This window comes from Manacus vitellinus, unplaced genomic scaffold (genome assembly GCF_001715985.3).
Source record: "Manacus vitellinus isolate BGI_N305 unplaced genomic scaffold, ASM171598v3 scaffold_12_pilon, whole genome shotgun sequence".
Taxonomy (NCBI): domain Eukaryota; kingdom Metazoa; phylum Chordata; class Aves; order Passeriformes; family Pipridae; genus Manacus; species Manacus vitellinus.
Genome location: NW_021938949.1, coordinates 1,233,542 through 1,255,894, shown reverse-complemented (window position 1 = coordinate 1,255,894; position 22,353 = coordinate 1,233,542). Strand labels below are relative to the sequence as shown.

The following is a 22,353-nucleotide window of genomic DNA, read 5'->3' as shown; positions in this document are numbered from 1 at the left end:
ATTTTGGGGTGTTAGGGGTTGGGAAAGGGGATGTCTGAGTGTGTCCATGGTGTATTTCTGCACATGAAATCAATGTATTTTCCTACTGAAACCACCTGTATTTGAGGGAGTCCCACAGTGGTGTTATGTTGTCACAGACGAGACAAAACTCAGACCCTCCTGCCTCCAAGACCTCCACATTGAAGGTTCACCCGTTTCCTTTCAACTTTATTAATTTCAGGTGCTCAACCTGTTCCTTGCCTTGCTGCTAAGCTCCTTCAGCGCTGACAACCTCTCGGCACCAGACGAGGACGGGGAGCTGAACAACCTGCAGCTCGCTTTTGCTCGGATCAACAGGGGCCTCCAGTACGCCAAAAAAGCCATGTGGAATTTTTGCTGCCACGTCCTCCGGCACCCCAAGACAACAGCTGAAAAGAAGGCAATGATGAAGCTCGCTGCCCAGAACCCAGGTGCCCTTAACAACTGTGTGAACAGCCACACCACCGCTGAGCTCGGCAAGGACATGGAGAATCACAAGGAGAATCACGCTGAGGATGGGATGAATAAAAATGGAGAGAAACACCTAGGAATTACAGAAAATGATGATTTTATGACCAATCCTGACCTGTCCATTTGTGTTCCTATTGCTGTGGGAGAGTCAGATATCGAGGAGGAAGATGAGGAGCAAAGCACCTTTACGGAAATGGAGCAGGTAGGCAGCGAAAATGTTTGCTATTTGCAGTTTATTAAGATGGCCTTTGTTCCCACCCTTGGTCTGGATCCCTGGCTAGTGATGCAAATGTCCTATGGCCTAATCCTGCCTTTGATATGTTGTTAACTTCAGAAGAAGTTACAGATGCATATCCTAGAGCAAAATTCAGTTTCCAAACAGAGTCATTATCTTTCTTTTTTTTTTTTTTTTGCTTGTCTAAATTAATTCTTCTAACCAGAGCAATTAAACCCTTTCTCACACAGGAGAATGTTTTTTTCCCTTTCAGCTGAATCATGGGAATGCTGCAGAACAAATCTTAGGTTAACAGGGGATTTTTCTCAGTGTGCAAAAATGGGCAATGTCATAGTTTGTTTTGTGCAACAAGAATAGAGGGCCAGGTAGTTCTCTTAAAAATACAATGAGACAGAAGCTGATATGACAAGGCACCAGAGAAAGAGAGAAGATATGTTATCATTTGTATTCAGACAGGAAAAGCACTTATTTGCCCGTTCTTTCGTGTGACATGGCAGATTTTCATTTTTTCCAGAGCACTCAGTCGTAAAGGCGGAAAAATTCTGTGTGGTTTGAAGTGTTGTGTAAAACGAAGAAAAAAAATCTTCAGGGGAATGCTTTTCTTTCTCTGCTTCTCCCCCTCTCCCCTTTCTACCAACTTTATCTCTTGGTTCCACACACCATATCTAGTTAATGTTTTCCAGACCCTCCAGCCTTGATCCAGCATCTTCTGACGCTGCCCGAGACCAACAGAGTTCAGCAGGCACTGGATCAAAGCTCCTGTTTCAGATCCAGCTGTCAGGAGGGATCCTCGATCTCTTGGTTGAGGGGAAGAAAGTTTTGAAGCAAAATAGTTCTTAGAGAAGGCCTAAAAAATCTCTAAGGAAGGACTCTGTGTCAAGAGTTGGGCGCAAATCAGTTGCTAAAATTTAATTTCTGCTGCTCTGTTGTGGAAACCTCTTCAGTGTCAGTGAATCTGCTCCCCAACAAGTCTTTCACATTGATCCTCCCACTAGGGAGAGGAAGAGCAAGAGGTCAGAAAACTTTATCATCAACCTCCACTGTCCAAATAGACACCTAGGTAACAAAAAGAGAAGACTTAAATTTTTGGTAAACACTTTTAGGGACATTTTTATCTCTTTTTTTTTTTTTCTTTTTTAAGGAATATTTTTATTGAAGTGACCTGGGGATTAATGTGGGTGGTATGGATAATATCTGTTTTTTCTTTGAAATCCTTCTCTATTCCCAGGTTGTATTACTTAAACCTAGAAGCAGAGAACATTTGGAAAGAGAATTATGAATACAGTAGATGGGGGAGAGAACTGGAAAAAGGAAGTAAAATTCATGAGTTGAGATAAAGACACTGGAAATTTTGCACTTGAGTGTCCATGAAGTCTGGTAGCCTGTGCCTGTACATGCACAAATGTGTATGTTGCATCACTGTATTCCTCCTTTCTCAAGATAAATAGTAAGATTTACAATTACAAGATTAAATTGCAGCATAGGGCATGGAATGTTAGGGATCTATATGTCGTACTGTACTTTAAAACTATAGAAATGCAGACTTCTGTTTAGGTGCACAGTGTGTCACTGTAGGTGCTGGTGTGTGTATTAGTAGATGGAACAGGTAGCTGTCATTTTATGCTGTACAGCAAGTAAATTTGGAATTAGAGCTTTAGTGAGATCTGTTATAGTCATGAGGGAGAGAGCTCCTGTAGAAAAATAAGCGTTTTATTGAAACAGAACATTATGAATAAAAGTTGACTTGAAAATATTAAGAAAACTTCTAATAGTTTCAATAATATTGAAACATCATCATATGTAATATAAACATTGAGGATTCAGAGTGAAACAAAATAGGGGGAAAAAAAACCCAGCAGGAGAAGCAAACCAAAATACTGTTTTCCCACTGTACCTTTTAATGAAATTTTCGATAAATGTTAGAGGAGCATTGCCACATTACCACAAGATATTTGAATTGCAGTGAAGTAATGTGGTTCACTGCTAGCATGTGCATTAAACAGAAGGCATGGAGCTGCGAAATGAATTAATTAGCTTTGTCACTAGTGTTTTCCAGGCTTGGACAAACAGCTGCTTCAGGTCACTGCTGTTCCCTTGTGCGTAGCCTTGATCAATGGTTTGCAACCTTTATCTTCAGGTCTGAGGGGTCTAGTGCTAAAAAGGTCCAAACAAGAGGCAAGTTCACATATCCAGCAAAAAATTTTAACAAATTCCTGGAGGGGAAAATGTGTGCTCACAAGGGCGTTCCGACTAAAAGGCTCGAAATACATTGGCATAATAAATAAACAAAAATAGGAAGAAACTTAACAGCAAAAATGATAATTGTGTGATGAGCTTTTCATTTGCTTTCCTCTAAAACCCTAATAAAGTTGCACAGCTGTAAATGTCTCCAAACAGAGCAGAGCCATGAGAAAGCAGATACCGACAAATTCAAAGATCTGTCATCTTTAATAAAGCCCATTCCAAAGATAAATGATCTCTGGACTCACAGAAAAATTCCCTTGATCAACATGGAGGTTCCTGCAGAAGATATTATTGCATCTGGAGGTTGGTATGAAATCCCAATTCCCTGGATATAGAGTTGTGGGCATTACAGTGTATTGACTGTACAAGGGCATTACAAGGGCATCCCTGTGGGACTCTGGGGAATAAACTTCCCCACTCAATCCCAGAAGCTTTAATCCTGCAAGCCCCAACTCCATGGATGTCCTTTCTTCCTCCCGTCCAGGATGGTCATGATAACCAAATCAGAGCTTGCAAAGGAAGAAAACATGAACAAGAGCAAAATTTACATGATTGCACCGAGAGGGCACAATTACAGTGAAGTGTCATTTAGTGGGGAGGGCATCACACAGAAACCAAACAAGAACTACCAAGGGTATGCTAAACATTCAAATCTATTCTAACTTTCCCCTAATCATAATCCATATTTTTACATATTTAAATATTTTAGGATGTACAAAGAGAATGTGTATGTATATTTACTTCTCAAGAGAAGACAATGTACCCCGCTTCCCTTTAAAGTTGCTGGCTGACCTGGAATTGAGCAGCCCTCTGGTGACATTGTCAGAACCTCTCTTCCCTCCTCCTGCATGTAGGTTTTGGTGCAACAGCATGGAAGAGGAGGTGACAGGAGATGCATAAAAAGGGAACATGTGTTTGTATGCCTCTCAAATGCACAGCTAGTAAACCTACAAAAGTCTTACACGTCCTTTGCACATCCCCTGTTAGTTGAAGATTCCAGACCACATTTAGTTCATCATGTGCCCCCATCAGTCTGACTTGTCTGTCATGACAGAGAGGCTAAAGGGAGGTTGGTCTCAGGCAGAACCACAAAGTTATTGATCTCGATGGGGTGTTGTAGGGTGATGATCAGCTCAGCTTACAACTCCTGTACCAATGCTGGGCTCTTCCCAGAAAGTCACAAAACTACTCTAAAGTAAGCCATTGTGGCTGTGACAAATGGGTCCCAGAGCATTCCACGCAGTGGTTTGAAATTTCAGATGATGAGAAAACCTTTTGTGACTGCACATTTTCCTCTGAGTAATAGAAATGTCTAAGTTTAAATTTCAGCTGCCATTTCTATTATCAAAGCTCGCGCTGGCAGCAGCCGTCTTCCTGAAAGCTACCAATTTGTGGCACTGTCATTGAGAGGGTTCTGAGGGAGAGAGCCCACCTGATAGCTTCTAAATCTCCTTTGATTACTGAGATGCAAGTGAGATACTCTGCCAACTTGGAGAGCCAGGGGAACCATGCCTGTAGCCCACACATACAGGGAAAGGATCCAAAAGAAAAGCTGAACAATGAAAGTCAGCACAGGTGCAAGAAGCAAGGAGTGAGGCTGAGAAAGAACCACCTTGAGCTAAATTAATTTGTCACTATTGTGTGATATGTGTGTTGCTGCTGGTCACTGCATAATTTTAGTTTGTATCTTTATTTAACCCTCTCTCCTTCATAGTGCTGGGAAATCTCTCCCTTTCAGATGACAAGATTTCTTGAGGATTTAATGATTTTAACTTCATAATGAGAACAAGAATAACTGTCTTTCATTATTATCCTTACCTTTGAGATGTATAATTTAAATAGGGGCTGTCCTATCAAGAAAACTGTTCCAAAAAGCTCAGCAGCAACCACAATAATGTGCTGGTTGCTTCTTCTCAAGATTCTTTTGGGTTCTCATTTTGGCTACCTAGATGATTAAAAGATGGAAATCATAGTCTTGAACCTCCATAGGGTGTCTTGTAATTGCTTTATGGCTATCTTTTCATATGTGAAATCACCTTTCAGTCTCCCGAAGGAGTAAGAACAGATCATTGGGCCAGTCACCTGGTGGGTCAATTAAGTGTACACAGTCCATTCCAACTAAAGCAGTGGATTCAACCAGAACTTACTTGTAATTTAGCTACATTGCAGGTTTCAGACATCAGAGAGACTTGTACCATTTGCATTAGATATCTAAGTCCAAAGCTTCTATCTTCCAAATTTCTACTTTAGTAATTGCTTTCCCTTCAAGTGGCCCACAGCTGTAGCCCAGAACAGTGTGTGCCTTTTTCACAGTGACATTACTTTGTGCTTCAGAGAACTCCTGGGATTAATGGACTGAAAGGAGGTTCTAGATGAGTAGTGCTGGGTGTCCTAAATTAGACCCTGAAGTACAACATCCTGCACTTGCACTGTTAACTCTTCCTTGTTCCTATTACCCCAGCCCTCACTGATGTCCAGGTCTTTTTGCACGCCATCTGCATCCTTGTCTGCATCCGTGAGTTCCTACAGGCAGGAAAAGTTAGTAGCATAACACCTAAGGAAATGGTTCTACCCTTTCCCCCTTTCCTTGCTCTTTCCGTCAGTCGAACAGGGTTGTTACGTTTTTCTCGCCTTCCCTGAATTTAGTTACTACACATATTGCCTTCTCAAACCACTGCCCTCAACTCCACCTGTTTGTAGTCACTCAGCATGACACTGAGAAGGTGGTCCATGCTCTGGTGGCTCTTGACCACATCTCACCCTCGCCCCCCGTGCAGTGACAGAGCCGGGCACGGACTCTGCTTTCCGCAGGGATAACACCTTTGTGTTTGCACAGGCAGCGCAGTGCCGAGCCAGCAGCACTTGCCTGCTTGTCTCCAGAAAATGCCATTATTGATTTGTTCCAACGGAGTGGCTAATTGGGTCATATGGAAAGTGCTGGCTGCCTGCTGCCGGGACGGAGCGCTTTGCAGCTTCTTACCCCTTCCTCGGCTCCAGGCATGCAGGCCCTGGGAGCGCTGTCTTTTCCTGCTCCGTGTCCAGGTCCCAGCTCCCACCACAGCCAGTCTGTGCCAGCCTGAGGAGGGCTGCCCCATTCTCCTGCCTCAGGCTCACCCATGGCTCTGGAAATCCTTAAACTGCAAGGAATTGTTCCTGTCCCTGCTGGGGCTTACCTTCCCCCGATGTGGCATTGCCTGAGGGGAAGGGACAGTGTCTTTTATTGTCTCTCAGAGTCTCCCAGTTTCCCACCGGCCCTACTGCACTTCTCAGTTGGATTTTCTGCACTTCTCAGTTGGATTTTCTTAGACCCCTTTGGCACAGAGCAGCACCTCTGCTGTCATTTTCAAGATGTTTGGGTCTGGGTCTGCACAGAGGACCCCAGGGCTGTACATTACCTGGAGTTTGCGCAAATTCCTTGCTACAGAGCACACTTTGGTCTCTCAATCATACATTTTTTTTTCTTGATTGTGAGTTCTCACATCTTGTATACCCTTGTCTGGACTTCACCAAACATATTTCCCAGGAAAAACAGGTTTCTAGCTTTAGATAAGTAACGACCTCTGTACACATCAAAGGTAAAGCTGGCTGCCACCTCCATCTCTATTCCATTGGTACAGTTTCTATATTGCCCTGAACTGCATCAAACCCCCAAGCTTTTATTCTCTTCTTCCCTTATATATATCAGAATTACTAACTCATTTCATTTCATTTGACAAGGTAAAACTGTATCTCATGGCTTTTTTGCATGTTTCTACTGGTAAGAGATTCATAATTTTGAGGTCAGGGGTGGCCATAAGGGTATGATGGTTCTGCTTTCTCATAGCACTGAGTCAAAGACTTCATCCACTAATTTCTGCACAGAGCCTGTGAGTTTATTTTAGCTATGATACATCATTTGTAAGACAGAGAAAAAAAAAAAAGAATGAAATTTCTCAGGTAACAGAGAGTTCACCATCTGCATGTGGACCCACATCTGTTTCCTTTGTATGCAGTGGCAATTTTACTGTACAATTCCTGTACATTACAGACCTGCTCCTAAACCTGAAGGGATTCTGTAAAATTCAATAGAATTATTCCAGGTTGATGTAAGTGTATCCAAAATTATTGAAAATTGCTATAAAAATGCCAGTGCACAAAGATTTTGATATAAAATTGTTTTTGACAATATCTTATGCTCCTAATAATTCTAACATCTTAAAATCAGAGATGCCATGAAACCCTGTGTTTATTTGTAAGCTGCATTAATTTCAGCCTTTTAGTGCAGGAAATATACTTTACTGTCAGGAATCCTAATGCCCTTTCAATCTGTATTTATATTCCTTCTGTTTTCAGTTCCAGTCTGTGGGACACATTCTCTTTGAGTGTAACTGGATAAAATACCTTTGAATTCTGTTGATGACTCCCCACTTCTCACTGGCAGGAGAGTGAGCCCACGTGTGTACATGCCTGCTGCACACAATAAATCTTACAGCATTCTTCTTGTCAGTTTTACTTGGGCCAATATTTTTCAGATCATTAAATAAGATAGAAGGGGGTTTTCACTGTTATTACCTACATAGTTTGCCTGGGTTCCTCACTTTTTAAACAGTATGTTTTGCTTTGTGCTTCTTAAAAACTGCATAGAACTACATTATTAGCTAATTATTTTTAACAGTAAAAGAGAACGTTTCTGGATTTATTGTCTTCAAAAGAATATCAATGAGGGCATTAGAAAAAGAGACAGGACTGTAAATCCCAGCAGCAGATTTAAAGCACCTATGTCCTCATCTTTGCTTCTTCCTGTAGAAAGACGTTTGTGTTTATTTTGTAGCATCACAGTGGGGCAGAAGAGTCCTGTGTCAGACCCTGCTGACGTGATTAGAGCAGTCACACCATGAACAAAGGTTTTAGGGTGCTTATTCAGTACGCGGTGGCAGGGAAATATATTTGTCCACAGCATAATGCCTAAGGTGCAGGAAACACAGGGAGTTGATGGAGGAGAGAAAGAGGGGGGAGGAAAAAAAAAACCAAAAACAAAACAAACCCAGGCTGGCATTGAAAGAGCCGATATCGGGCGTAGTGGAGTTGACAACATGCGTTTGGACAAGTGCCCAGACTGTGGACTACGCGTCGGTCACAGCTTACTGGATGCCATTTCCCAGTATCCATATCCCTCCCCGGAGCAAAATGCTGCCCAGAAGTGAGCATTTCTCACTGTTTCTCCCTTTGGTATAAAGAAAATGCCGACATTTAGCATTTTGGGCAAAATGAACAGCAGCCGGTTCCCCAACGGCTCCCGTGCCAAGTGAGGCAGTGCGCGCGCGCGTGTGCTGGAGGGGTGAGGTTGCTCCCGTTAATTATAGTCCAAAATAACAACCTTTAAATTAATGATTATTTTGTTGCTTTTGCCTGTAATAATATGAGACTTGCCTAATGATCAAAATATTAACATCTTATTTGGGTGAAAGGTTCTGGGTTATTTCAGGCACTCTCACTCACTGCGCTTTGAGGCAAACTTCCAAAATTCAGGCTTCCATCAGAGGAGCCCATTAGCTTGAGTTCTTCATATTATACTGTGGAGAGATCCCAATTACCAAAAGAAACATAAAGTAGATTGTGATTAAACTTCAAAATGCAATTTAGCAGAAGGTATTAGGTTGAACTCTGAACAATGAACACTTATGAAACACTTTCACTGCCTATTTAAGCCTATTGAATTGATAACAGGATAAATTAACTTTGGCAGTCCATCTTTTTGCCAAGTACCCCCTCTTAGACAAGTTTTAAGAGTCAACCCTTGGAATAATGAATCTATATTTTATTATGGGCAGCATGTTGCTCAGTGTGGTAAAAGATCTTAGACCAGGAAGGCAGAAGCCATTAGAAATAACGTGCCTTGCTTCTCTGCAGCCAGAACTCAAAGGCTTTAAGTATTCTGGATTAATCCAAGAAGGAGCACTGCTGAACTGCTGTTTCTGTCTTTGAGGGATGACGTTTTGCTAAGCATCCCACATTCATGCAGAGACCAGCAGTTAGTGGCTGTGATGACATTTGTCTGGCAAAGTTTTAATTTACCTTTATTTAAAGTGGAAGAAAATACCAGGTCGGGCTGGGTCCAGGGGAGTTTTTGCTGTTAACAGTCTCTGCTGAGCAGCTGTGGTTTCTGGCCAGCCCTAGCCTTAGACGTTCTGAATTGTAATGGCCAGATTCTGGTATTTTTATCCAGCTAAGTACTCACAGGTGCATAATTTTTCTAAAACAAGTACTGGATCTTTCTTCCAAATACCCTGTGACTTTCAGGGGGAAAAGAATGTGTTTCTTAGGTCAAACAGTGAGATGAGATCTGTGTTTATACACAGGTATAACTTCAGATTTCCATGGCCTTAACTCTGACAGATGACAATGCAGATGGAAACTCACCTGAGACCTGTAGACATCCAGGTTGGGGGTATCCTTTCATCTACCCAGGAGCTGGGCAACAGACCTCTGCTCTTTCCAAACTCAGAGGCTGTTGTGTTGATTACAGTGTTTAACCTGTTTTCCCCATGTTTTAGTGATTTGGGTTTTTATAAACATGGCTCCTATAAAGGCTGGGTCATCAAGAAAGTGAAGAAAAAAACAGCACGTGTGGATTCACATGACAAATATGAGCAGTACCTTCTAATTCTGATGTTTTAGTACTCTTCTTGCACTGTATTGATTCTGGCTTCTGCATAGATGAAATGACAGGGATCAGCAGATAAGGGCCGCAAAACTGATCAAAAATCAGCCTATTAAGCTAGTCTGATGTCTGGTTGTTTCTGTTGAAGTGGAAGGATGGCCCAGGTGGCAAAGGATGGAGAGTGGGCATCACCAGTCTCAAACAAGCAAGTTTAGACTTTTCTGTTTTCGTCCCCCCTCTGAGGAATTTGTAGGTCTTAAATTATGTGCATGTGGCAACCTTAAGGTGGGACTTGACACGCTTTACATCAGTACTGCAAACATTGTAGTCTACTAATAAAATGCCCTTGTAAAGGAACATAGTGTAACACAAGTCCTTTCTGTGTCTCAGCTATAATCCTAGTGCTGTGGGGTGGTATTGCTCCAGGTTTTTCTCTGATTTCTCATTAAACTGAGTAGTGGCAACTCTGCTTTACAGAAGCAATTCTTCAAAGCGGGTTAGAGAGATTCTTAAATATGCACACTTAAAATTGACAGCTGCACTCCAGCCCTCTTTTATTCCTAGCGGAATAAGTGATACTAATCTTCCCCTTCTCATATTAAGGAAGCAAGGGAATTTTCCTGATTTATTTGGTGATTTCTCTTCATGCAGAAAGATAAACCCACTGATTTTATTGGTGCTACAGGGATTTACATTTATTTGTGGAAAAGGAGAACCAAGATCATAAATTATCTGTTCTGGTAATAAGGGCCCACGATTTGTTTCTCTGGTTTGTGGTTTTTATTTCTGCCCCTCAGAATCTGTTTTACCTCAGATTTTTCAAGGCTTTTCAGAAACACTGAATTCAGCATTATCTGAGAGTTGTCATCCTGACAGCTCTGCAAACTGTAGTCTCCTGTCTACTTTACACATGAAAAAAGTGCCACCAAGGCAGCAATGCAAGCTCGCTGTGTTTCAGCAGCACTGCAATCTGCTTGCTTCTCCACTTATGTAGAGGTAGGATATAAACAGCTCAGTTTTCACCATCATTTACTTCTTGGCTTCTTTGTAGTGGAAAGGTGCCAGTTACTAGACACAAACTGTTGCTGAGAAAGGGTGCCAATTGCTACCAGGCATAGCAATTTTATGAAATCCGTAGCTGTCTGCAAGGAGGAACACAAACATCAACAACTACTTTACAGAGTAAACAGTCCTCTTGTAACTATGTGTGTCACACTGCTGAACTGGGTTTACTATACATGAGGTGTCTGAAATTTGGCTGTAGGAAACTTTGCAGGCTAAAATATGCATTTCTTGAGGAGACTCAGTTTCGTAGTGTTACTCATTCATGAATGGCTAAAGCAAAGATATTTCTGTTGTCAGTATCCTGGGCTGTTGCTGCTGCTGCTGCTTCCTCTGATGGGCAACATCCCATGGTAGAGGAGGGTCTCACCAGAATGGCCAAGTAGGGTGGGGAGGAGGCAGATGGACACATAAGTCTGCTGGGGAGTAGAGAACAAACATGGTGTCAGAGCTTCCCATTGCATTGTGGACTGAGTAAAGGACAGTTTGCATTTGCACTGTCTCACCAGAGAAAGGGAAAACCCTTATACTTTTCATAAAACAATTTTAATTAACTTCCTCCTGCCACATAATTTTTCTTGCTGGCTCTGCAGTGGCAGTGGCAAGGGAGAGGGGCTTGCAGAGCCAATTCCCACTTCTTTCCTCCCCACCTGCTTGGGACAAGAAGCTTTCTGCTATCAAAGGATTTGCACGTCATCTTTCCCACAACACTCATGGCCAGGGAATCAGGGAACAAATGTTGCAAGTTAGGGTCATGATCTAGGAAGAGAGAGAAGCATCAGGAGAACCCACTTGAACCAATCACCATCCGAAATGCAAGTCCTGGGATCCTCTTTCTAAATTTGTTTGCACAGAATGGAAAAAATGATATTTCCATGGGGAAGGAATAAAGTGAATCCATGCTGATGACAGGTATTTGTCTTGTTTTGCCAACAGCAAGTCCTCTTTCCAAAGGATCGGCATTTGCACTAATCCCCATTTGAGCCTGAAACAATTAGCTGATCTGTGCTTTTCAGAGACAGAACGTAGTGTGGAGCCTTTGCATTTATTTGTGTCAGCAAACAAGTATGTGGGTCTGTGCAGCAGCACACTTGAGATGTGCATCCAGATTATGCTCTGTTTTCAGAGCTGTTGCTGTTTTGCTGGTGCTACAACTGGCTTGCAGCACACAAGGGGACAACACTGTGTCCATCCTCCTCCGTGTACTAATTACTGGTGTGGTGTTGGCAGATCACCTCTTTTTAGGGTCCAGATCAGAGCAGAGGTGAGCAAACTTTTGGTTTATGTTCTAAAGGAGATGAGGTCAGTCCCAACTTTCCCTTTGCATGCAAAAAATTTTTGTATTGCTGAGTAATTTTACTTTATAAATGAAGAAAACAACTGAATCGATAAATATTAACATAATGTGTATTGCCTTGGCAACATGGCACTCGATACAAAAATTAAAAACAAATTATGTAAACCACCCACGGTGGGGAGCTTTACAGGAGATAGACCTGCTGCCGTTGCTGCCAGAAGAACAAATCATCTGGAATCAGAACAAAAGCAAACAGCCCGAAGTTAAACAACATAAACCAAAGGCACCTTTCCCCAGACAGGTCTCTGCTGATTTTCAGGTGCTGTGTGCTGTAAATGAGACTGTTGCATCCCATGAGAGTGGTTTACCAGGACTGTCATCAGCTGCTTGCAAAAGCTCAGCTGATTCCCAAACACTCCTTTTGGGATCAGTCTACCCAACCAAATTCTTTTGAAGAGTCTATTTCTCTTAAGCATTGTCTTGCACCTTATAAATTTAGAGGCCAAGTTTGAAAACACATGCTGATGAACCAAATCATTATCCAAGCACATGGATAAATTTCATCAGTTTTAATTAACATTAACTCATTGGGTGCTTGGTAGAAGTGTGATTCCTAGGAAGAAGCTGGGTCCATGTTTCCTAGAGTTTAGTCTCTACAAAAGGATTGCTAAGTCTTGATACCACACAGAGGGATTAATAAATAGAGATTTGCTGTAATTTTGGCATTTGACTCTAGATTAGTACAATAATTTGTCTCAGAGCTTGAATATTCGTCATATCAACTGAGTTACACAGTCTGTGCTCTTACAGTGCATAGTTTCTAATGAATCTGAGTACACAACCTTTCTGCATAAATGAACTTGAGACGTCACCTCGGATTGCGTTGCACTTTTAACATGAAACAATTGTTTCTGTTGTTCCAGTGCTATAACCAATATCATGCCATTAAGATTACTTGGTACTAAGTTGTATGCACATTGCATTTAAAAAAAAAAGGACTTTTTATGGCTGAATGCCTTAGTTGTGCAGTCTGTGCCTTCCACTTTGGCTTCTCCCCTGAATATTACACTATTTCCAAAAATAAAGACTGTTAAAGAGGCTGAAAGAGTGTTACTTTTTGTCCTGGACATACCTGTAACTCAGGTTATGGAGAAATCTTTGGCCTGTCAAGAGCAGTGCTAACCTGTGACTAGAAATTGTATGTAGTACATTCTTATGCAGAGGGTATAGTCTTGGACATGCATAATTTGATTTATTACAGTTAGAATGCATTTTAGACCACATGCCCTCTGAAGCAGGAAACAAGTAATTTGATTTTAAATTAATTTGCTAGAAACACGCGACGACATTTGAAAAGACTGGCACAAACCTGACAGCCCAAAAGTATTTATACAGAGAGCAATTTGCTTAACTAACTGCTTCCTTTGTGTCATTTGGTCTTTCAGATAGTTATATTTGGAATAAAGTGTTTTTTCTGCTTCGGGTACCTCTTGAGGGACTTCCTGTGGTGATGTGGCTTTAGAACTGAGGCAGGTAGGCTGTGGCTCCCTGGGGAAGGGAAATTCGCTTAATACATGAATAAAATCGAGTGTCAGTCAAGTCAAGGGAAAGAAAAGGTGGACAGGTGAAAGATAAATAGGTTTAAATAATTACTGTTGAAATCCGGTCATGCTTGTAATTTTTTTTCTCAGCATGGAAGTCCCTCTGTAAGCAATTCAGCACAACCCTTTGAGTCTGGCTGGAGTTTTATTAATATTTTAGTAGCCGCGTTAGTAATGGCATGAACAGTGGTGGTGTTGTGATGAGCTATGGAGTTTTCAGTGAAATCCCCATCTTAGGTGAATCAATAAAGCCCCACAAACAGAAAACCTGGGCCTCCAGAGGTAGGGACCAACCCTTGAAACATACTCTCCTCTGCCATTAGTCCTGGGAGCACTTCTTGAGAGCTCAGCAGCAATAATCATCACCCCAGGAAGAACGGGCTGGATTTAATGGCACCACTCATGCTAGCAAGCACTAGGTCTAGTCAGATGCGTTTATGGAAAAAAAAATATTGCTCTGATTCCAGAGTTCATCCCTTTTCAGGGAAGTACTTCAGAATGTGCTCTCCTTTCAACCTGCGGTCGAGCCCCGTTGGCATCAGTGGGTGCAAAGTAGCCTTAAGTGTTTTGCTGAATAGGAGCTGCAATGCATTTGTGTATTTACCTGAAGTTTTTCCACATCTACTTTCAGATACCTTTTATCTCTTCCAGTGAACTTTGCGTTTTCCTCCACTTCAATATGTATCCTGTCTTCTCTGGGTGTGGGGGGTTTTTTTACTCTCTTTCAAGCAGACTTGTAGCACAGCGTTGGGTTTTGCTCTCTTGCCTTTCTCCAACTGTTACACTGAGTATCTCCACCTCATTGTGCAACTTCAGATTACAACCCTTGGTTATTTGGCCGAACTACAACCACCTCTCTGTGTTCCTCAGATCACTGGAGGAAGTTTGTGTCTCAAAACCAGACTCAAAATAGAGATTGCAAGGGAATTTCCTCCCACCTCAGCAACAACAACTCAGAAAAAAAAAAAAAAGAAGTTGGACTGTTTGCATATCCATTTGCTACAGCCTTGGCATATCCATTTGCTAAAGCTCAAAAGTTGCAACATAAGCTTGTATTACCTTGTTTCTTACCATTTTTCTTAAGGTGCCGTCCCCTGACAAGTATAGTCCAGGCTATTTTCTCTTCTAGTTGGAGAGTTCTCCCTAAGAAATAAGCATGCTATCAAAGAAAAAAAGAAAATAAACCCATCTAGGATTATTTCCAGCAGGAAAAACAACTGCAGCTGAGGGGGCAGCGAGGTCAAAGCCCGGGAGTCCGGAGTCAGAACTCTGAGATTTGTGAAGAGTTAAGTGAGTTGCACATGGATAAGCAGTTGAAGGCTGAGCCACCACCTCCAGTAGGGCAAAAAGAGGTAACAGAAACAACTTTCCTACCTGATACTGCATGCAATGCATTGCACCAGCTCCATAGTGCATGTCACTGGTTTATGTGGGGTTTATGGTTTGTAAAAATGTGTGTTTGTCAAGGGGTAGGAAAGCAATAGTGTGTAGTAGGTTTTAGTAAAGAAGAGAGAGGATTTTGTTATAATAAAAATAATTGGAAAGCTTGGAAAATGTGCATTATAAATTAAGATGGGATTCTAAGAGGCTTTTGGGAAAATAATAAATTATCTATAATGTTATTGTCTTGTTTTAGGAGCAAATATGTGTGTGTTTTCCCACTGAAAATCAGCTCTGAGAATGGCATCTGCTGAATTGGCAGATCTGTACCTTGAGTTCACTGGAGGGCATCTGCTCTCTGTCACAGATTAACAATTCTTTTCCTGTTAACACATAGACCCAAGAAAGGTGTGACAATTTGAGTAGCTGATGTGTAACTAAATAGCAAGCCTTGGTATTAGTCAGTTGATCTGGACAAAGTGCAGCTCACTCATTGTTTCTTAATACGTACACATGGACATTTTTTTTCAATTTTTAGGATTATGTTGTCCCTATAAATACCAAGAATACATGTATTTGTACTGTACACTGAGTGACTTCAGGCTGTGTAATTCTCTGTATCCTCGTTGCTGACTTCCTGGGGTTTCTTCCCCTTCAGATTTATCATTTTATTGACATAACATTGCCTTTATTATTAGAGAGTGATGGATTCCTCTCTTTGAAATCAGGAAGTGGAGGTTTGGGATCTCCTCAGAGTCTGGAGAACTCCATAGCTCCTTGAGATTAGAACCAGGTGTGGTTGTGTGGGACAGAGTTAATGAGAGGGAAAGGATGACACAGTACATACATCACACCTCTCCCAGTTCTGCTGTAAAACTGCTGGCAAGTTTGTGCACAGCAGGAGCAATCCTATGGAGAAATCTTGACAGGACTACAGGAGACAGACTCATCCCTCAGCTGGGGCTCACCTTCTCCAGGCCTGCTGATTCATTTTGTCATACAGGGTGGAATTTACTGAACTAAATGTAGACATCTGCATCTGAACTTGTCATCTGAGGCCCCTGTATACTCAGTGTGTGTCTCATCTCCAACTGAACCCAACAATTGCATTAGGTCAGATGTTGTAAAAGTGCCCATTTCCCTCCATTGACCATAAAGGAAGCACTTAGGTTGCACACTTAGGTGAGATAAATTCCACTCACAGGAACCAGAAATCCTCTAGCCTTGAAGCTTTTCTTTAAGGAGCAATCCTCTTTCTCAGAGTGCTTCTTGGCATCTTGAACTTCGTCTTCAGAAAGAAAACGTCCTGAACTTTAGAGGAAGGAGACTCAAATATTTGGTATCCCTGTCTCAGGAAAAAAAAAATGTATGTATATTTAACAAAAAAAAAACACCAAAACTTTTAAATAAGGTAAGGAAGCATAATAACTAGGACGAATTAAAAGACCATGTCAGGAATTCTTCTCTCAGGGGTTATCCTTCATGTTTAAATGTCTTTTTGAGATAAATAAACCCTGTGATCCTAACAGGGAGGCCAGAAATCTAAGTCCTTTTTTAGTGCTATAACAAAATGTCATGACAAGTCAGGAACATTCTAGCCTTGATATATTCAGCAACATTGTGATAAAGAAATAATCCCCGTTTCCTCCCTCAACTTTCAAAGGGTCCTGAGACACAAATGTCACCTTTCTATAGCAGAGCATAATTGATTCTATTTGCAGCTGCTTAGAAAGAGGTGGAGGAATATGGAAATAATCCAGGGAGGACTTGAAATCAAACGGAAGTTCACATGAGGTTACGAATGCCAACATAAAAGAGCAAAGCCCAAAGGATGCTATTTTTGAAGGCCAGATCTTGTGCGGACACTACATACTTATGGTTCTCCTATTCAGAAGTAATCTCTGTGCCGGCACACAAGGACATGCTCATCGTCTTTTTGATGAATGTCCCAAGAAGTTGCAACCTGCCAAATAAAGCCAACAACTGCAAGGGAGTAACAGATTTGGTATGCCCAAGAGGCAGGGCTTTCAGTGATTCAGTCAGTAACAGGAAACGTTGAATGTGTTCTGAAAAAACACTGTTTATGTCAGTAAAGGATACATTATATGATTAAAAATTCATCCTGTATAAATCATCAGAAAGGCACCACAGAAATAAAATCGTTGATGTTACAGGAGGATAAGACCTCAGAGTACAAACTGGTTGCTTTCTCTGCCAAAATGCTGACCCATAAAATATTTTGTACAACTTTGTGGAATCTACCTTTAAATGTATCAGGCAACTTGGATTTCTTCATTTACCAAAGAGAACAATTCACTTGCTAAAAAAAAAATCTCTTGGCTGGGTATATTGCCTTAAATACCAGCCCATTTTTTCCCCATTTTTCCTTTCAAAGTGCCATTTCATTACTGTCTTTTACTAATTTTATCCATCAATCTCTTTTTATGATGTCTTTAATATGACTTACTTTATTAGACTGTTGCTTGCTTCCTATTGTCTGGGGCTTACCCCCCTGAAGTCACACAGCATTGTTCTTTCATTTCATTATTTCTTGCAAATTAGTATCTCTGTGTCCTTTTCTGACTTTTTTACCTCTTTCTCTACAACTCCCTCAATTGTTCCTTTTCGGAGTTCTTTTGCCAAGAAGTAAGCACATATTCCAAATACAATTTCTACAGAACTGTAAGAGAAGAAATAGCATCTCATTATCTAGATGTGATGCTTTCATATGGTTTTCTGCATCGTTATATCCCACTGCAAAATCACGCCTAATTTTTTTAATATTATTCCAGGTTTCCAAAATTTCATTTGAAATTTTCCCGTAACTCTTTCATCTGTACTTTTTTGAATCATGTCCCATTTTGCTATATTTTCTCCATATTTCACTTATCTTTTCCTTTCTGCTTCCTCGATTTCAATACTCTCTCCAATTTAATGTTATCAGCTAACATGAGGATTATATCGGTCAGGACCTCTTCTATATCTTTAGTGAAGATAATGCTGACCCTAATCCCTAGAGATTTCCTCCACTGAAGGTAAAGTTTGTGCTATATTTGGGTCCTTAGAATGGCTTTTCTGCACACAGCAATGGGTGAATCCAAGCCAATTACAATTTATTTTAAAACTAGACTTTTCTATAATAGACATCCAACTGTTTTCTTAAGGTTTATATATCATATGTCAATTTGATAGATTAAGGCTGTGATTTTGAGAGGTGAGGGAGAGAAGAAGGGAGATAAGTGAGCTAAGCCTTGAGCAAACATCAACTTTCAATAAGATTTCAGAATCTCACTGCTAAAGGCTTTTTGAAAAACGCATTCAGATCAATTTGTCGCTATTACAGGCACAAGCAGTGGGTGTGGAAGCCCTGTCTGGGTACTCACAACAGCCACTCCACCAAGAAACACATTAAAAACTACCCTCTGCAGCATGAAGACTAGTGAAAGATGTACCCCTGAATACCAGAGGAAAATCTCCCAAAGGAGTTTCTGCCAGATCCCATTGTCTCTGCCCAGTACAATTCCTCCACTCACTTATTCCAAGAAAGAAACAGGAGATTCTGTATTCGTCCTTTTTGCCTTCTTTTGACCTCTGTGCACAGTCCTCACCATACAGGAGAACCACCTCACTGCCTTTGTCTCTCTGACATTTGACTCTGAGTCAGCACTCTCGTTTTCACCTCCGAGTCTTTATTTAATTTACTTTAATCACAGGCTACAGCAAGTGTTTAGTGATCTGTGATTCCCATGATTATTCCCTTTTCTTCCTCTCTGAGCTCAGTGTTGTGTTTACTTATTGCTGCTCTCTTGGGTCGTTTCCAGTTTTCCAGGAGCATTCACTATTGATTGCTAATGATGTGTTAACTGGGTGTATTGGATCCCTTTATGCCCTACAAAGTGCCTTGCCTGGATCTGCTGCTTTGCATATGTTTTGGGCTTTCTAGGTATTTGTCTACTTACCTTTTTGTTAATTCTAACAGGCTCTCCCACTTCTTATTATTGATGCCCTTTTTGGATTATTTTATGAAAAGTTTATTTTCTTAGGCAATTGAATTTTGTTTAGTTGCATCCCCTCGTTGGTTGTTGTTATGTCCCTAGCTCTTTTCTTTCCCAAGTTCATGAAAACCTTCTTAATCCCTTTAACCTTTCTGGCAAAGAGTAACCTTTGATTCTTTCCTACAATCATTCCTAATCTTTCCCTCCTCTCTCATATGTATGGTTCCTACTTTTTCTAGTCCCAGTTCAGACCCTCAAACCTTTATCTACTGTTTTCTGAATCCATCTTCACTACCTCTTCTTCTTTGAAGGCTTTTCAGAAGAAATCCTGTCTGTTTACCTTGCATGTTCCCCATCTCCCTTTGACACTGATGCATTCTAATACTTTTTGGGAACTCCTCCTGATAAATAACTAAATAATCTATGATAATTGCATTGTATTTTGTTCTGTGAATTTCCTAACCTGTGTCTGCTAAATCTAGCTCTGTAGCTGACAATGTTATCCAGCTGACATTGTCCTCATAGTTTTCTTTGATTTCTGTTTACTTGTAAGAATTATATCCAACAAAGCTTCTGTTCTCATTGGAACTCCTATTTTCTACATCCTGCAGCTGCATATGATTTAAGACTGTTTCAATGATCTCTGTTTTGACATATTCATAACAGAACAGATAATGACTAAATGCATTCCCTAACGAACAGTATCAGAAAGTTCTGACTGTGCTAAAACTTGGTATGACATTTTTTCCACCATCATACACCGTTGTTAGACTGTAGAAAATGGGCTCTATATGACAGCTGCATTCTGAATATGGATTTTTAGAAGCTTTATCTATGTCTTTGACCTGTTCTGTTCTTTCTGTTCTGACTCTCTTTTTAAAAGGTCTCTTCTCAATTGTTGCAGTTCTTTTGAGTAGAGCATTAAAACTCTAGCCAAGACTATGACCTTCTGGATGCTGCAGCTAATTGCAAACAAGCAGCTTCCATCCCCGCTTGCAAGCAGTGCTGGAATGTTCAATCTTGCCCATTTTACCCCAGGTTCAGCATTTCTCTGAATTCAGCTATAAATTTTGCATTGACTGTGTATACTGGAAAACAGATGGTCCATTTTCACATTAATAATAAATATATAAAGCTGTACCTATTCTCTAACTCCATCACCATCATGCTCACAAAAATAATGCTTTATCTGTACATGACATCTCTCTTATAACTATCTCACAGGCTGTTTAAAAGCATGGGTAAGTATTATTGTCCTAATTTTTTTTAAATCAACGCAATGGTATCGCAAGACAAAGCACAAAAAATTTTCAGTAGTTACTCAGACAACAGAGTAAAACAGTTCAAAAATAACACACCTCTCCTGCTTAGAGCCATTTGGCATTGTTATGACCCACAGAAGATATTAGCTTTGGTATTGCCCATTTACACCAGACAGTGGTCCAGTACAGTCAGAAACAAACTGTGAACAGGACTGGACAAATACCAGATTTTTCACTTTAGTGGCCAAGCTGAATAATCAAGTAAAATTTAATTTTGGATTAACACAAAATGGAAATGCTTTATTTTGACTAGCAAAATAAAATAAGGGGGAAACATTTCCTGTTTTCTTCTAAAGAAAGTCTCTTGATTCTGTTAAAAGAAAGCTTTAACCTGAAATGAAATTTCTATTTCATATTTGGATGACTTATTTAATTATGTATCATATCTCTTTCATTAGTGAGTTCAGCCTCCAAAACAATTTCTGAAAATTATATATTCCCCAGAATTTTTTTACCCAGATCTGCTTGAGAGTTCCTGCTCTAAATAGATGAGACAACCAGTGCTTCAGGGAGTGGCAATATTCTTGTCCCCATTTGGCAGAGGAGGATCTGAGAAACACTGAATTTAAGCAGTGCACCTAAGATGGTGCAGTAGAGCAGTAGAGCCTTTGAGATGCTTCCAGAAACCTTGTGTCCCTACAGCAACTTGAGATCAGAAGTGTGTGATTCAAAGGCGAGGGGTCACATCATGTTGTGGGAACAAGCCAGGTGTGGGATGAGGCAGGTGGAAAAGCCCTCTCACATGTTTGTACCTGTAGCCTCATGCGACCAGACCCTGGTGACAGAGAGACTTTTGCTCATCTCAGAGGAGAAGCTTTGGCAGTAGAGAGCAGAGCGTGGTCCTGACTGAGAAGGTGCAGATTTCACCCACCAGCTGTGGGTGAGGAACCTCAGGAACGAGGCTTCAGAGACAGGAACCTAATGCAGGTCATCCAATTCATCCTTCAGCATTTCAGGAGATAGGTGCCACTTCTTGTCACCCCCATCTGGAGGTGTGAACCTTCAGGACATAAAAGCCGTAAAATCATGAGTGGGTCCATGATTCCAAGTTTCCACCTGCCATTAACCAGAGCAACCTGGTCTAGTAGAAGGCATCCCTGCCCATGGCAGGGGGGTTGGAACGAGATGATCTCGAAGGTCGCTTCCAACCCAAACCATTCCAGGATTCTATGATTAATACTCAATGGCTGTTGCACTACCCTTCTATAGTTTCCCTCTCTTTTGTTTCAGAAAGCAAGTTCTACATGTTAGCTTGTTTTGTTGTTGCTGTTGTTGGGTCGACCCTTGGGCTCACTGCAGCGTAGGCAGAGCTGTCACCCGCGGGGTGGGCACCGTGTGAAGTGCATGGCTGTGTCTCTGTGGTGGTGGTGGCTTTAGCTGGGGTGATGGTTAATGGGATAAAAAAACTCAGATACTTCCTTCAGGGCGATTGATCAATTTGTTTTCCTCATCTTTGCTCTTGCTGACAACAAGCTTGATGAAATCAGTCTTTCTGAAGGCAGCACAGTGGATTTGACAAATCCCGCGGAACTGCTGGAGCAGATCCCCGAGTTTGCTGAGGAGCTGATGGAGCCTGAGGATTGCTTCCCCGAAGGTAAGAGCCTGCATACAACACTGCAGTGGCGAGGCAAGAAGCATTCTTTTCTCTTATTGAACATCTCTCCACCTTCTCCCCACATTTCTCTGCCTGCTTGCAGTAGTGTTTCACTGGATGCACTTCATTTCTTAGATATTGTAATGTTCCAAACACACACTCAAAATCCCTTGTTATCGTTAGTCTTTGGATTTCCAAGGCAGGATAAGCTAAGAGCATGCTCTAAAATGGTCTGCAGCTTCTACAGTGTTAGGCTTTTTTTAATCATAATTTATGCCATAAAGGTTTTGTTGGGTTTTCTTAAATGTTGATTTTTCTAATTTGACCAATGACGATTTTTTACTTCCAGTATTTGTACGTGATCCCATTTGGTAGAAAACTGACCAGATCAGAATGTTTCTGTTGCTTAAATGTGTACAGGCAGTTAACAGAAACATTCTGGAGAGTTGATGAGTCCCAGGAGCTCACTTCCATTTATTTTAAAGGGTGTCAAG

The 22,353-nt window shown here is 41.1% G+C and overlaps 1 protein-coding gene across 3 annotated transcripts in view; it reads left to right on the top strand.

The window, feature by feature from the left end:
- LOC103755782 (sodium channel protein type 5 subunit alpha) overlaps positions 1–22,353 on the top strand; it is a 205,952-nt gene that overhangs the window by 136,002 nt on the left and 47,597 nt on the right. For 2 of the 3 annotated variants that reach the window (XM_018089200.2, XM_025896817.2), the window contains 3 exons: positions 221–691; positions 14,774–14,920; positions 21,739–21,859. In XM_018089200.2, coding sequence (XP_017944689.1) covers positions 221–691; positions 14,774–14,920; positions 21,739–21,859 — 739 coding nt within the window. The remainder of the gene's footprint in view (positions 1–220; positions 692–14,773; positions 14,921–21,738; positions 21,860–22,353) is intronic. The other variant, XM_025896818.2, reaches the window with a different exon arrangement.